This window comes from Charadrius vociferus, unplaced genomic scaffold (assembly GCF_000708025.1).
Source record: "Charadrius vociferus isolate BGI_N301 unplaced genomic scaffold, ASM70802v2 scaffold46, whole genome shotgun sequence".
In the NCBI taxonomy this organism is placed as follows: Eukaryota; Metazoa; Chordata; class Aves; order Charadriiformes; family Charadriidae; genus Charadrius; species Charadrius vociferus.
The window spans coordinates 763,262-779,826 of record NW_009648710.1 but is presented as its reverse complement, the minus strand read 5'-3'; the positions used below and the strand labels follow the sequence as shown (position 1 = coordinate 779,826).

General features: G+C 45.9%; 1 protein-coding gene across 1 annotated transcript in view; it reads right to left on the bottom strand.

Annotated features, from left to right (window-relative positions):
- Positions 1–2,701, bottom strand: part of SYT17 (synaptotagmin XVII) — a 41,878-nt gene extending 39,177 nt beyond the window's left edge. The window contains exon 1 of the mRNA XM_009886606.1: positions 2,461–2,701. Coding sequence (XP_009884908.1) covers positions 2,461–2,701 — 241 coding nt within the window. The remainder of the gene's footprint in view (positions 1–2,460) is intronic.
- Positions 2,702–16,565: the final 13,864 nt, after the last annotated feature.

The following is a 16,565-nucleotide window of genomic DNA, read 5'->3' as shown; positions in this document are numbered from 1 at the left end:
GTCGGGTCCGTGCGGGGCGGCAGCGGTGGCCTGGGCCGATAAAGCAGTTTTTACAGCAGTGTTTTCCTCCAAAGAGCTCGCTGCAAGAGGAGATGCTCTACACGCACCAGTTTCAACAGGGATGCGGCCGTTCGGTCAGCTTATGAACAAAGTTAAAACGTATACACTCGCATCTCCCCAAGCGAAGATGAGGAGCTGGAGTAAGGAGCGAGCTTTTAACTCACAGACCACACTGAGCGTCACCTGGCTTGGCTTCATGTCCTCGTGCTGGCGTCTCAGGTCCTAGCCAGAGGAGATGTCGACCAGTGATGGGACCTTCTCAGGCAAATCCCACCACGTGGGTGGTTGGACCTGGGGAACTCAAGTAGGAAAGCGGTCTCTTGGAAAACCTCAAACTCTTGGAAAGCACAGGAAAGGTGGAGATTTGGGGCTGTTCCTCTTTAGCACCACGTTGGTACCACACAAATTATAGGCTTCCCTACATGCTGCTGCAAATGAAGGCTCCTGCCCTCAGCTTTGGAGGAAACTCTCCACCTATACTTCTGGCACCTTCCTGGCACATGGATTTACACCAAACCCTGGCTAGAGGCAGAGAGGCAAGAGGCAGCGTTTTACAGCTCAGCCCCGCTGGACAGTCAGCAGTTGAGTGCTACGGGGCACTTCCCTGACTCACACTAGTGCTGTTACATTCCAGTTTACTGTGGTGAATGGCAAAACCATCTCCTGCTGTGGAGAAGGGGATATGTACCGCTTCAGATGCCCGACAGCCTAAAAACACAGGTCACTACTGCTCCTTGTGGTGAGGAGGGAGCCTCTGGGGCAGGATGGCTTTGGGAAGCTCTTGCATTACTGATCGCATTTAACGGCCCATATAAGTTCTCATTGAATTCAATGAAAAACTCCCGTTGACTTCCATGGGAAGGGCCATACTCTGAGTTAAAAAAATAAATTCTCTTTTTCCCCAGGGAGAGCAATGACCGCTTTAGAAGAATAATTACCATAGTGGCGGTAAGCAAGAAAAAACCCTGTAGTACTTAGTTGTTTCAGGCAGTTTTGAGCATATTATTAAACTGCGGTACAAGCTGTTTGTCAATTTTTGCTCTGCTATTCTTTTTCATTCCACTTCTTTCCAAGTGCCAGTGTTTAAAATGTCAGCCTTTACTTTGAATATCGTTGCTCTTTTCATCTTGACTCACCACTGCCTTGATGCAGCTTGCAATAAGTGAGCACATGGATTTCTTTTTCCATGTTAGGATGTAGCGGTGAGCGGCTTAAACTTTTCAGACAGATTTTTTTGACTCCTTAAAGGCATAATGCTGTGAGTCACAAAAACTGTGGCATGCCTCACTATATAAACATTATGTGCATGTTTGTACTTGCTCCTTCAAAAACATTTTGGGCAGAGAAAGGAAGATCCAATGCTGCATCAGTTGTCACTGAGTATTTTTTTGGCTGGCACATATAAGTATTATGAACCCAAAAAGAAGAGCAAAAGAAGTTTTATAGGGGGGGTTTGCTAATACTATTGGGTTTTACATGGAAAAATGGCTCCCCCCCCCCCATGCTTTAGTAGCAGACTGTAGTACGAAGCTGTAAGATAGATGTGCTTCCCTTGCACGCTCATACATATACATGCATTTAAGTGCCTTTTACACTGTTGCTTGAAGGCTTTTAGATTACGGTCTCTCAGCAAATATATTCACTAAGCAAACACAGCTCTAACCCAAAGAATATGATGGATTCGAAACAGCAGACAGGTGGTTATTGTAAAATCTAATTTCAAATCTGCATATGGCTGATGCTCTGATTAAGCTCTGCTTCTACAGCACTCAGAATAAACAGACCCATTTGACATGATGACAACATAACCTTTGGATGTCCTTTGCTGTGCACTCTCTGTGTCTGATAAGACACATTCCATACTTCCCACATGTAATGGCTGCGATGCAGATGGCGAGGCTTGCAAATGCAAAATTTCTACGCAGAAAACAAGGTGATTAACGCCGCTTTTGCAGAATGTGATTTTATGATAGAGTTCTGTTCTTACTGATATTAATCCACATTGGGAATAACATCAGCCACATCCAGAGCACGTGCTTGAATCATTACAACCAGCCTGGCAAGTAGCAAAATCTACCTCCAGCATAGCAAATCAGTTCAGCAGCTTCTCAGACAAACCAAAACCAGAGCTGCCCGTGTTCAAAATGCCATGTCCGCAGGTGTCTCCCAAACCGTCGTCAAAGGCTTCCGGCTGCCTCTTGCCGTGAAGTTAAGGGAGAAGAGCATCACTCTGAAAAGTGGAGAAAGAAAGGAAAGAAAAAAAAATCTGATGGCTATTTCAAAGGATTTTCATTTGAATCCTCCTAAAGCAATTGGCAGTGCTGTCTGCTGCAAGGGGGAAAGTGAGGAGAACAGTGGCGGTACAAGATAAGATGAGATGTCCTACTCTGTTCTTCGTACGCCAAATCCTTATCATCGTCACTTGAGCCTGCTGAAATAGCCGGCTACCACTCTGCCTAAAAATAAGCTTCTTATCTCCAGATGTTTTTATAAATGGCAAGCCATTGGTAGTGGGTGCTTCCCCACTGCTGTTGGTAGCCCATAAAGGTCCAGCTTCTCTCATCATTATAGGATTAGCTTTGTTCCCCCACAGCATCATCGCTCCAACAAAGGCATCTTTGATTTGCTCTTCCAGCACCATCTCTAGCAACGTGTTTGTCTCCTTGCGGGTTTCATGGAAATGCAGTTTCCCTCTGTGGTTTTTCAGGCCTTTTTCTGCCTTGGGTTTGTACCCTAAAGAGGCAAGTTCATGAGGTTTCATTTAAGAAGTTTTGGGCAACTGGGACTGTCCTGGAGACCTGGGAGAGAGAAAGGGCCAGTGGGCACTGACGCAGAGACCCTGAGCAGTGGAGTGACACACAGGGGAAAAAACTGGGTAAATACCCCTATTTGTGAGCACAGGCCAGGCTGCGAGAAGGAGATCGACCCCAGCTGGCCTCCAGCCATGTCCCAGCAGAGACCTGACAGGGTGAGAGGGACGTTTGCTCTGGGGCAGTACGGCTCTGCCTTGCTGGCCCCACACCTCACAGTCTTGCGGCAGCAGGGATCAGCCATAGGAACCTGCATTTATTCTAGCACCAGGACGGACTCGGTGTCAGGGTCTGCGTTGTGCTTTGTTACAAGTGCAGAAAACGCCTGATGTGACCTGAGCGGAGTTGTGCATCCTGCAGACGGGAAAGGTGTGAGCTAAACCCCGCCGGCTTCCCACCCGGGCTCACGCGCTGATCCCTTCAATCGCTTCTCCTGAACTCCCACACAGGAGTGTGCCCAGACAGCTTGCTCTGGAGTAGGGAAAAGTTATCCCCTTCTCCCAGATGAGTCCTGGTGCACTCCAGGGGTCAGGAGGAAGCCTGGGCCCCCAGCACCTCTGGCCCAAGCTCTGGCCCCTTGCGGCACACGAGGGTCATAGCAGCACGGCTTGTGCCAGCGATGATGCAGTTTCCAGCAGGGATTGGGCTGACATCAGTGTGACAGACACGGATTCCAGCTAGTGACAAAAGGGGAAGGTGCTACAACCCATTTCCATGACTCATCCAGCCTTCGGGCTCAACCATCTGTAAATTAGCCCATCAGCTCTGTGGACGCCTGTGAATCTGCCCGATGTGAAGCCAAGATACTATTTCCCAGGCTTCTGCGTTTTCATAGCCAACTGTTCTCTATATTACATTGCCGTATTGTATTACATCCTCCTTCTCTGCAATTTTCCTAAGCTCTTATCCCTTTCTGGTTTGGCATTACCAACCCCAGGGTATCCCTCTTGTCACATCCCCCGTACGCAGCTCGCACCCATAGCCAGAGGCGCTCCCCCGCCTTGTCGCTGTGCCCTCGAAAGCGCTTTTCTGCCTCACTTCAGAAACAGCTTCTGCTGATGCTGCATCTTCTGCGGCGCATCTGGATTATTAACTGGCCACCTGGCAGCTCCCTAATTGGCAATAGCAGTAAAAGCACATTTTTCTCTTTTCTTAAGCCTCCAGATAAAGTGGCTAAATCTGATCTAAAATCCTCAGATCCTCATCGCCTCATATAATTTATAATGGCCTTGCTTGTGCCATAAAAATTACAGCTACTCTCTTGCACTCGCACGCTTTCTATTCTGTCTTTAACACGTTCTGGCAGGGAACTGAATGACACAGCACAATCTACTAATGCTATTTCTATAGTAAACAGAGATAAAAAGCACAGCCAAAGGGCACACAGCCTCCGAGGAAGCAGGCACCGCATATTATTGTATCAAGCGCTCGAATCCAAGTTCCTGTTCAAAGGAAACCCGTGCCCGGAGGGAGCTGTCGCCGCCCGGTTAAGCCGTGCTGGGTTCCAACACGCTGACCACATCTCAGCGCTACTCCCATCCCAGCAGAGCCCTCAGTGGCTTTACGCGGTGTCACTAGAGTGTGCCAAGCACCATCAACAGTGTTGAAGGCAAACGGTGACTGCTAGGTCATGTGTAAATGTGAATTTGAGGTCATGTTCTTTCAATGACCTAATTTTGCAATAACGACAGGACCTCTGTGGCCCGGGACTCGCTTGCTCGCAGGGTCCCCCCTGACTCGGTGCAGTCGCAGCAGCGGGAGAGTCCCCCGGAGAAGGCACGACACTGCCAGGAGGACTCTTCTGCTTTGGAACTCGCTCCCTGCTTTTAGGCCAAAAAAACTTGGATACTGTACACTTTGGGTCATGCTAAAAAGCCAGAGTATTTTCAGACTTCCGAGGAGAGAATGTTGTATTTATAGGGGCAGTTCAGTTTTTCAGTTGCTTTTGTAATTCATCTTGTTTCCGACTGGTCTATTCAAGCTGTGGGGCTGAGGAGTTAGCTGCTAGATTTCTTTTCCAGGCTCGCATTTCTAACTGTTTGCAGACATAGGACAGAGCTATTTTTGTAATATAAATCATTACAGAGAGAATATCTCACAGTCCCCACTGAAGCAAATTCCTACGGAAGCAAGCTCTATTTTTGTAGAAAATTCCTACTTAGTATTTGTTCTAATCTAATGACTGAGAAACGAGCAACAATGCCTCTCTGAAGCCGAGAAGTAGTATCTCCCTTTCTCAGGGAGAAAAATCTAGCAGAAGGAGAGTCATTCCTACTGAGAGGAGGTGGATGGGAGCTGCAGACACAGCTTCCCAAGCCCCGGGGGATGCAGTGGGACCCTGGCGAGGGGGGCCAAGCAAATGGGGGACAGAACCCAGGTCTCCAAAGTGACACAGCTGTAGAGATGAAGATACCCAAGATACTTCCAGTGCCCATCTTGAAAAGTAAGAAGCTATCTTCTAAAAAGGTCAGAGTGGGGGATTTTATAGAACAAGGCAAGCTCAGTCTCACACTCACTCAAAGTCATCTCTCTGAGACTCAAGGATAAAACTATAAGATAAATGCTGAGACTTTTGGTTGCACTGCAAACCCACAGATGACTTATTTTAGCGGAACAGCCGCATCCCCTGGAAGTTGTTTGAATAACTGCGCTAGGACTCTTCCCATTTGATTCACACTGATTTAATAAGTCACATTTTCAAACGTTCCATTCCTATTTATATGAACATTAAAACCTATATCAAACCTAGAAAGAGGAGGGGGAGGAATTGGCATTTACAGTTTTCAAACGTTCCAGAAGTGGCCTAAAGGCATAAGTTAACACAGAAACAGATGTGGTCAAGCACACTTCCTTCACTGAAACCAGCAGGGCTGTCTAACCGAGCCCTGGGCTGTGCAGCTCTAACATGTACCAAAAGTTACCCAAACCCATTTAAATATGGCTGGTAAAGGAAAAGCTTTTAAATTATGAAACAAAATAACTGAAACAGAAAAATAAAGATTGCTTAAAGCTTTTGGGAAAAAAAAAAAAAGTATCAACAGCAATAAAACCGCTTCTGAGCTGCGAAGGAACAGCTAGGGGCATGAGTTTAGGATCATTCAGCTGCAAATACCAAATCATCATTTGCTAAAACCTGCCCGTGTCAACTTCAGAATTCAACAGGTTCTAAAGAGCAGGACTATTTTTATTACAAAAGGCTCCGTTTCCAGTTGTCCCCTCACAGCAGCAGAGACTGTTACATCTGGTTTTGCCATCTCATTAAGCAGATGTGCAAAATACTGTATTACGCAGTAGAGCTAAACTGGGTGGGTTAAAGGGGCAATTTGCATTCTAAAGCGCTGCAGTGCTGTAGCTGAGAAATACATGGAATTACTGAATAGGGACCTCATAGGGACCTCGGTTTCACCCGTCTGTTTCTGTTGTTTGATTCTTTTTCCCTGCTCCCATTCCTATGTGTTTACCCTGCAGTGTTTTACTAGGACACAGCTCTGCTGAAGACGGAGTCTGTAAATCCAGCTAAATGCAAGCAAGATAAATAAACCAAGTCCTTTCCAAATTAAAATTTCTTTCTCACGAGGAATGTCTTCTCAGGACATTAATGGAAACCAAAATCACTACACAGAGCAACACACAGTGCTTTCCGACCTTCAGATTGAGAGCCATACTTGGAAGGCAAATTTGTCTTCAGCACAGACTGAGCCAACCTCATATGCAAAAGTCTGCACAAATCCAGGTGATAAAATTCCTCCTTGCCGCTGGGGGTTCCCCATGGCATCTGACTGAAGAAACCTGTTCTTATCGATTAGACAGGAACACATTTGCTCTCAGGCTTGCTCCCTACATTACATAGGGAGCAGCTCATTACGTTCCTCCTCCCATATTGCGCCCAGCAACTTCCAGCGGATCAAGCAGCACCGTCAGGGAAGATGCCTCTCCTCTGGAGCGATGTCCTAGTGCGGGTCCAGCCCTATGTGCCGCCTCATCCCACTGTGCCAATAGCTCAGCCAGCACCTCCTGCCATCACGGGCGACCAGCTGCATGCCCACTGACCTCGGAAAAGCAGTTTAAATGAGTCAAGAACTGCATTTACCCTTTCCCAAGGGAGGAAGCTTACTCATCCCCCTCCCTGCAGCATCCCTGTTACGGCGTTGAACTGAGGACCTTGTTAGCAACGCAAATAAGTTTCCAAGCAGAAAAGGAAAAAAAAAAGTAAATCCGATCTCATCCTGGCCTCCTCCCTCACTGAAAGAAACGGCACGGTCGTGGCCAGCGCGCCATCGCCATCCTGTCCCTGTTCCGCTGGGATGCCATTGAAAGGTTATGAAAATACTGCGCGGGAGGGAGAAGGGAGTTATCCGTCCACTCCCTTCGCTGCAAGGGCCTGCCTCCTCTGCAAGCCCGGACCCATTGCAGAGGGGGAAAATCTACTGAAAATAAACTCTAGCTGCTCTCGAGGGGCAAAGACATGCCGGAGCAGCCGGGACAGTGTCTCCCAGCCATGTGCAGGCTCCTGTGTTCCATCAGAATTGCACATTATCCACCCAAAATTAACTTCTGCTCTGCAACTTGGAAGTTTCTGGAGCAGCTGTGTTTGCTAACCACTGAGGGCAAGAATTTTTATTCAAATAAAATACCTGTGCACTTCACATGCAGCTACTCCAGTGGCAGTCAGGCAAATAGATACTCAAACTCTTTCGCTCCCAGAGCCCTTTGATATGAAAGTGTCATTATAAAGGTCTTTATTGGCCACAGAGATGAATTTCACCACTGAAACGGCTGATTTTCAGGTAGCAGACATCATACCCCTCCAGCTGCCCAGAGATGGGTGAACAGCACTTTCACCAGCTGACACTTCGCAAGGCAGAAAGCAGCGCTCAAACCACATCTTCTTCCAGAAAAGTTACAAGCCCTGCAAGCCCTGAAAGCTTTGGCCAGAGAAGTTCATGCAAATCCCAGAGTTTGCCCTCAGAAAAGCCATCACGTTTCCCACTGAGAGCTGACTCTTCTGACGACCATCCAGTTAGTCTCCATCTGCTCCAAGGTGGTGCACCTGCCCCTCCGTGCAGCGCAGCCGCTGCGTTCCCTACTTTCCCCTTTCTCCCACCATCTCCCCTCTAGCTTATCTACGTGGATGCTTCTGTTGTCGCTCTAAGTTTTATACTAATTTCATCCTGCAGCATCTCATTATAATTAGGTCTTAATTGCCACTTAACACAGGGATCATTTTGGAAGACCATAACGATTCTTCCTTGAGGAATTATTTGAGTGTTGAAAGCTCATTATGTGCCCCTACAAACGTTTCAGGTAATGAGGATGATTTCAAGAGGCAAATTTAAAACACCGCTGCTCACACAAGCTCTGGATTTGCACGGTTTGAGTGCTACTAGTGCTTCCAAGGAGAAAACCACACGAGTCGTCATGTTTTGCTACCAGGCTCCCTCCCCCAGGCATTCACCATGTCTTCATACTTTCAGTATGTGGGAACATTTTAAGGAGCACCTATAAAACGGGAGGGGTAAATGCCATGGGACAGTTGCATTACCCCCATGCCGCTCTGCTGGACTTGGTGCTCTTAGGCAGGTGGCAGCATGCGGGACATCCCAAAGACTCTGCACTTCAAGGTAGGCAGCCACTCAAAGAGCCAAGAGATGAGCAAACTGTTAGAAGAAACTCATCCATAGGCAAACATAAGGCTTCGTCCAAGACTTGCTTTGCTCCTGAGCAAGTTAGACTCCTGCGAGATTTGAAAACAGACAATTTGCCAAATTCTTACCAAGATCTCCTGCGCTCTTGCAGCTGAGTGCCAGTCCACTTTATGTAGTCATCTGCCTGCCAGGGCAGCAGCGAGGAGATAGAGAGAGGGCTGATGCTCTCTTGCCAGGTAACACCGTACCTCTTAAACAGCCGTTCTGCCAAGAGGGAGCTTAAAATCTAGTCGCAGCACTCCGGAAACCACCACACTGAAATAAAAGGGGAGAAATGGGTTTATTGGTTTGTCAGAGTCTACTGCTATTCTTCTCCCCCCCACCCCCCTTTTTTTTTTTTTAATATTCAGGAGATGACATTAATTTTGGTAGGCTGAATGAGCTGCTGAGCTCAAATAGCTTCTGAGCTCAAATAGCTTCTGGGAAAACACTTACAGGCTACATACAGAAACACTTTTTGGAGAAGTGCCCATGATTCACAGTCCTTATGACTAGCAAGTTTCTTCTTTTTGAAACACACTTAAACGAGCCTCCAAGCTTGTATGACAAAATAAGATGCTCAGAAGACACACTAATACTCTCCTACAACCACCTCTTCGGCAGCAGCCCCTCACCAGCGGACAGACCCAGAGCTGACGGCGGTGTGAAATACCAGCTCGAGGAAGACCCTGGGCAACACCTCCCCGCCAAAGCCAACCCTGCACAACCTATTCAAAATCAAGTGATGGTCTATGATGTGCCTGTTAATACACTGATGTTTGTATGCCTAAACGCGGTCCTAGGAGGCAAATTTCCAAGAAGCCATAAGAATATATTCCTAAATGCATTGTACAGCACAGAGAAGTCTTTTGCAACAGAAATAGCGGAATGACTCATTTCCTCTGTACTTGCTGCTCCGGCGCTTCACTTGCACAGGCAGTGGAGCAGCTCCCTGTCCTGTGCCAGCAGGAATTGGGAAAATCAAGAGCAGTTTCCAACATACGTAAACCTAGCTGAATTTCGGCCGGGACTTGTCTTTAAAACCAGTGATCCCAAACTGATCATCTGGCATAGCAGAGGAGACAGATGGGCAAATGGTTCCCGAGCACTCTCTCCCTTGATGGGAGTATTGTATTTCAGCATTTTAATTTTGCACAGAATAAAACATTGGAAGAGCAGGGAGTCGCTCTCTCCCTTGCCCTCCTCTGAAGCGTGGCTAGTAAGCACGCTAATTTGGCAGTGAATTCAACTCTAAGTTTCTCTTCTCTCCTACTCGAAACTGGAAAGAAGCGGACTGAAACAGCAGTGGAGAAGTGGGCTGTCTTGTTGGGTTTTGCTCCTGTTCTTCCATTGCTTCTCCAGCTAGCGGGTTTCTGTCAGAACAGCGAGACTCTTCAAAGCAACTCTCTCACTTTCTCCACTACAGATCCATCACAAGAGTAATTTTTCACCCTTAATCTGATAGCTAGTAACCTTCACAGCATAATCCCTGTCACTCCCGTCTTCTTGATTCTTTACTTCCCTTTTTTATTTTCCCACCCAGATTATTCTACGGACTCTCTGTGGCAGGGATAGAGGCCTACGGAGGATCATGAGTATCATGAAAACTCTAGCAAACCCTCATCACAACCCATGCAGCCCCAAGAACTGATTATTCTGTGTGCAGTTCTGGTCCTGGTTTTACAGGGAAAAAAAGTTCCCAGGGGTTTCAAGAAATGCATGCCTGTAGCTTGAGTACACCGAAATTTTCCGAGGCTCTCAATCAGCACTGCTATACTTTAAGGGGAAAAAATAAGGTTTCCTTAACACAGAAGACTGGTACATGATGACATTTAATGCAGAAGTGTTTGTAACAACCTTTAAGAGTTTTGCGTGTAAATCGTTATTTGAATCCTAACAGACTGTCGCACAGATACGGAACATAACGTTATCTATAGCTCTGTTGCTGATTGAGTGGCTTTGAATTTCTTATAAAGGAGTTGCAAATATGCCAATTCTTGGTTACAGATTTAAACCAGGACACTGCAGGCACACGCACGAGAGCACAGGTAGCCTCTTAATTAGGCATACCGTATGTTTGAGAAACCCACAACAGTAATATAATGTACAGGCAGATCTATGGACGGTCAGCCCTCCATAACCTGCTTATTTTGGAGTTGTGAGCCACTCAGACCCCTCAGGTAAGCAGAGCGCTGTGCTCTGAAGCATCAGCAAGCACTGAAGGTGAAACCGCGTGCTTACAGGGGTGCAGGTCCCTGCCCCTCTGTCAACCGCCAGCTTCCCAGTGCCATCGGCCGACAAAAGCGGGGCTGGCTGCTTTTCCGCCAACTACTCAAAACAATTATCACCAGTCAGAATGTCACTTACCTCAGGGAAGACTCACCAGGCAGACATTTAAAGAGGTGACACAGGAAATAAACCAGCCTAGAAGAGCATATTTCTCATGCCCATAGTCTTCTGGAGCTTTATGAAAATGAGATGCACAAATAAGAGTCCCTTCCCCTCCAGGCAGCTTTAGCTTGCATTAGCAGTACTTAATCAGCAATTCACTACTGACCTTGGCTGCGTTACAAGAGAGGTATTTGCACAGGAATTGAAAGATTTTAAACAATTTATCCAATGACTTGGATGCAAACCGGCTTTTCTTTAAACACCAAGCATGCAAGTCCTTAGGCCAGTTAATTTTTTTGTTAACAGATTTATCTTGAAAGGTAACTCCTATGTTTTTTTAATCATTTTCTGTTGAATAGAAACTCAGGCTTCAAACTGAGAAATATTTCAGAGCAAGGAATGAATGGAGACCAGAGGATGGTCACTGCTTTTAAAGGAAGCCATTAATCCGAGAGAATGCTACTAAAGACATAAAGATCTAAATACGCTTCCTCTGCACTGGCTTGGGTGACTGAGTGTTGACACTAAAGGAATGACATTCTTCCAGTCTCTGCCAGCGAGAAGTCCGTTAGCCAGCTGGGCTACCTCAGTGCTGTACCAACGACCGCTGCCCCTCCTACAGAAGCTACTCTCTGCAAGGTAAGAGGCAGGCACACAGAAGATCTGAAGATAGTTATTTTCAGCCAAGCTTTGATTTAATGATTAAAAAGCTAGGGGTCTTGCTGTTATTTCTTTCTTTAATAGAGAACATCAGCACAAGCCAGGAGTGTATAGTTCTGGCACCTTACCAAAGATGAATAAAGGACAGGTAACTTGCTGGCCCAGCCACCACACAGCTCCTGCTGGCTTCAGCAGGGCTTTTTCCATATTTAATAAAGCCGTGACCCGTGCAGTTTGGAACAGAGACGTGTCTGTACATGCCACACTGAAAAGCTCACACAGATACTGTGAAATGAAGGTGAAGTCCCAGCTCTTCATCAAGCACCAGAAAAAAGCAGATTTTATGCAGTGACCTGAAACTGGAGCCAGGGAAACAAGAATGGAAACCTTCTTAACCTCCGAGCAAGACATCCACAAACCCCAACGTGCTCCATTTCAAAAGTCAGCAACGCCACAGCCGGTGCCAGCCGCACTCTAGTTGCTCTCCTGGCTCTCCTCCCGTATCCCTCTGCACAACTCCCAAGGCGTGGACTTCCTGCTCTCCCATGGTTTTGCCACTTTAGTAGTCTCCTCCTAAAGAGCACGTAACCCTGCCGATCACAGTTTTGTGGCTGCAGGTAGCTTTTACTGAAAAAAGGTAACAACGAATTTAAATCTTGAGGCATAGATGCTTTAAAACAGCTGTTTATTACTACAGTGAAATATTAAAACAAAACCACCAACTTTTTATGGAAACAATAAAAAGTGCAAATGTATTTTGATATTAAATAGGAAATGAATTTATAAACATTTCATTAAAATGGGCTGACACTTTGCGCCTATAAACACGTTTGGTTTTTTTTTAAGAAGAAAAACAATAGCAGCTGATCACTTTAGTTTAATCTTTGGTCTGATTATTAACCAGCAAAAAATAGTTGTACCAAGAATGTCCATTGCAAACAGACACTTAAAATTTACATTACTCTGCAGAGATTCAAAATCAAAAGAGGAATGTTTTCAAGATATTTAGTCAGATAAGAAATAATGTCTTTGAGAAATACACAGCATTTTTCAATACAAAATGAAGTCACATATATGCATTTTGGTACTGTAAATCAACTTATTCTCTTGCAGGTGTGACTCCTCTTCCAAATCAACGTTCAATAAAAACAACTTCATTTGCACAGAGTCTTTGTGAAAATAGGTTGCAGATAAAGAGAACCAAGAACCCACATTAGCGCTAAATAACACGCTCTTTCTTCTGTGTTGGAGTTTGAGTTTACGCACACAGAGGCAACCCTGCTGAATCTAGGATTCATTATAACAGTTACGACCTTAACAAATAGCATTCATAACCTTGTTCTGTGTACAGTATCCATGGGCTGGGAGAGGAGGGAGAAGCAAAAAGGCCCACAGGATTGCTCGTGTAGGTCAAGTTGTCTGTACGCCTCCTTGCAGATAAGGCCCTGTAATAGCTCCAGGACGCTGCAGGTACCAGTGCTGTCACATTTGTTGTGGAATAAGATTAATACTGTAACAGAACCCAACTTTTATCAGCTCCTTTTGTCAATCATATTCATGAAAGCATGCTTTATAGCAGATAAAGAAAACACACTTAACATCTCTGTTGTACAATAGAGCCACAAGTTAGCCTACGAGATTTCCTCAGACCTCCCACCAACCGCAGGCACGCTGCCTTACTGGCAGGGAGCCCCCTCTCCTCAAGAAAACTTGCCCAAGCCTGAGGTTACAGCAAATGCATACATTTTCTCCCATCACCAGCCATCACAAACTCAAAACTGCCTTGCTGAGCAAAAACTCACACTGAAGATCTGCCTACATGGCTAATAAACTGGGGGTTTGCCTCACTGTTCAGCCCTGATGCATTCAACCACTTTGGAAAATATTTGGAAGTCTCTTTTCCCTACCCTCCAGATGTGCCTTGCTTTCAATAGCTCTCCTCCAATTTTATCCCCATGGCCTTTGGCTTGTTTGCAGTGTGTCTTCACTGAGAGTTTACCATCATTCTCATTCACCCCTCAGCCCAACTTTCATTTTCTAAACTATTTATATTCTCCACCATCTCGCATTTCCTGATGCAACAGTCTTCCTGGCATTACTACACTTTAGTGAGAAAGTCCTTACCAAGTCTATTACAGATTTCCATGTATTGCAGCAATACTAAATACACACCAAATGTGCATCCCTTTTCAGAGAAAAGATCACTTTTCAGAGGCAGCGGTGCACAGTGATGTAAACAAACCAACAGCTGACTGAAGTGGTTATGATGCCAGAATTAACAGCTAATGGGTTTTTATTGCATGAGTCCAGGCAGCCACAATACCTTGGGCTGGTCATCTAGTCCTTCTTTGGGCAAAAGATTCAATGGCATGGATTGCAGAACTGCATTTTATTTCAAATCCCAAGTAACACAAGTCTGCAAAAATAGTACGTATCGTGGTCTACTACCATGAAAAAAATCAAAACACCAAGGTAGCTCACTTAGCCTTAAATACCATGTGCAAAGAACATTTGATCAATGCTACCTATAAATACACTATTCGTATTTGTAGAAAGAAGCACAGGGCTTCATATATAAAAAACCCAACTTGCGGGTGTGACCTAGGCTATAATTACCTGAAAATAAGACTGCAAGAGCAGTTTAAAAAATAGACAGGAGTAGACAAACATCTGCCTAGGGAGCGTTTCCATTTAGAAAAATAGAGTTTTATAAAGCTTCATAGATTTTGAAAACATTTGGTTTGTGCTCTGATGCATAGAACTGTGAATAAAGCACGCCGGTATCTCTATATACATCAGGGAGAAGAGGAGTACATTAGTAACTTCAAGTTACCCTAAAGCTTCCCAGAAGTTACACTTGGTCATTTATAATTCACTTCAGACTGCTCACCTAGGACACCATATAGTGGGTAATAAGGCACACGTGTGGCTTCCCGAGTGCCAGAAATTCAGTAACACATTTTGGGTCTTAACACATCAAATACTTGAGCAGGCAACCCAATAAAGCAAGGACTTTAAATTCTGAATTTGCTGACACCTGGGACACACCAGGTTCCTCCACCCCAGGCACCTGCACCAGGAGCTAAGGACACTTGCAGAACTGGCTGCGTTACAACTCACCAGGTTATTCCAGCGACGAGGACATAACCAGGCAAGAAGTGGAAATTATATGGCTGATGTCTATATTTAGAGGACACCAGGATCCATAGCCTAAGACTGCCACTGTACCATGAATTAGTGCTAAATAATTTTGAAGTACCCTGAAATATTTCACTTCCTCCTCCCCGCAATAAGATAACAATTTGCTATAGCACAGCACTAGACAATCCCATCAGGTTATTTGGTCAAAACACTGCCACAATCAGACAACTGGTCAGGCAGTCATCCAAAAATCCCACCAAACTCCTACCAGAGAGCAGGAGGGCACAGCACCCAGCAGCCAGCTTACAGCACTGAGATTTGGACTGGTTTAAGGTTTGTTCAAAAAAAAAAAAAAAACAAACCCCAACAAAAAAAAACACCAAACAGAATTTCTTAGTTTTGTTGTTGGTCCTTGAGGTAAAGCAAATTCTAAGAAAATAGTACTCAGAGCCAGAGAAAAAAATAATAAATCTCAACAAGAACCCACAAATGAACCTCTGAGTATTTCCTTAAAAGAAGGTTTTCCTCAGGATGATTCAAACATCATCCCTTTAACAAAATATTAATGCCTCCTCCATAGCAAGTATTTAGTGCAGCCAATTAACCTAAAAAGAAAGCTTTTGTGAAAATAAAGTGCTATTTGTTTCCTTTTATCTGTATTTCAATCCTTCAGTATAACCTTCACTTGAACACAGAAATGCGCAACTAGATTCTTCATGCTGTTATGGGAGAGGTTTCACATCTTCCCTCCATTTTGCATTAACATGCGCAATATATTTCTATTGAGCACAATGTATTCGATTACACAGGAAATTTAAAGCATGTCATTGAGCATTTCAAACTGTGATCAACATCCATGCTCTAGTGCTCATCGCATTTTAAGAGCCTCTTGGTACATCAGGGGGTTTGTTTGCACTTACAGGATTTTTAAATCCCAAATGGATTTTGTATCATAAAAAGCGAATCTCAGAAAAAGGTCAATTTTGCCACTAAGACAACAAGTTAACATGGATTTCCAGAAATGTCAGTTTGAGCCTGTTAAAAGTTAGATTTGCAAACAGTTGACTGTATGCTTTTTGTCTAGGGCCCCAGAAGTTTCACAATTTTCCCATGAACAATCAACAACATTAAAAAACAAGAATCACAATTTCATTAAGTCTTGGCCTCTGGTTTCCCACTTTTGTCAGGTCAGAGACAAAACCACAGAACCACATTGAAACGGGTCCCACCTTCCTCAGACAGACGCGGGCTCTCGATGGACCAGCAGGCTGCGAGCACCCGCTGCCCTGGCAGTGTCCATGAGTGACACCAGCTCACCCGGCCGCCGGCTCACTCTCCCGTCGGCTCCTGCCTGGCCTCGGCGGCATGCCGGCATGGGGCGGGCACTGGTCGCAGGTACCGCGGGCTGCTGTACATCCTGATGATGTGCGGGGCCTGGATCCAGGTGTTGATCAGCTGGAAGGCAACCAGGTCCAGCGTGGCCCCATCAAAGGCTGCCAGTAAGTTCACGGGGGCGGCTTCCTTGAGGACCCGGGGCAAGGCCACGGCCTCGGGGAGGCTGGCATTGCCCAGGAAGAAATGCATCAGCACCTGCTTGCGCAGGCAGCCCCTGAGGTGCAGCACCAGATCCTCCAGCCGCTCCACCAGGAACCGCTCGTCCCAGGCCTCCAGGGGCCCCTGCAGCAGCAGGGAGAAGAGGGCCGTCTTCAGCACGTAGGAGGAGAGCACCCGGCGCCACTGGGAGCAGAAGGGCTCCTCCAAGCCCTGCCCGCGGAGGTCCCGCAGGCCCTTGAGGATCTGCAGGCACTTGAGGTGGCAG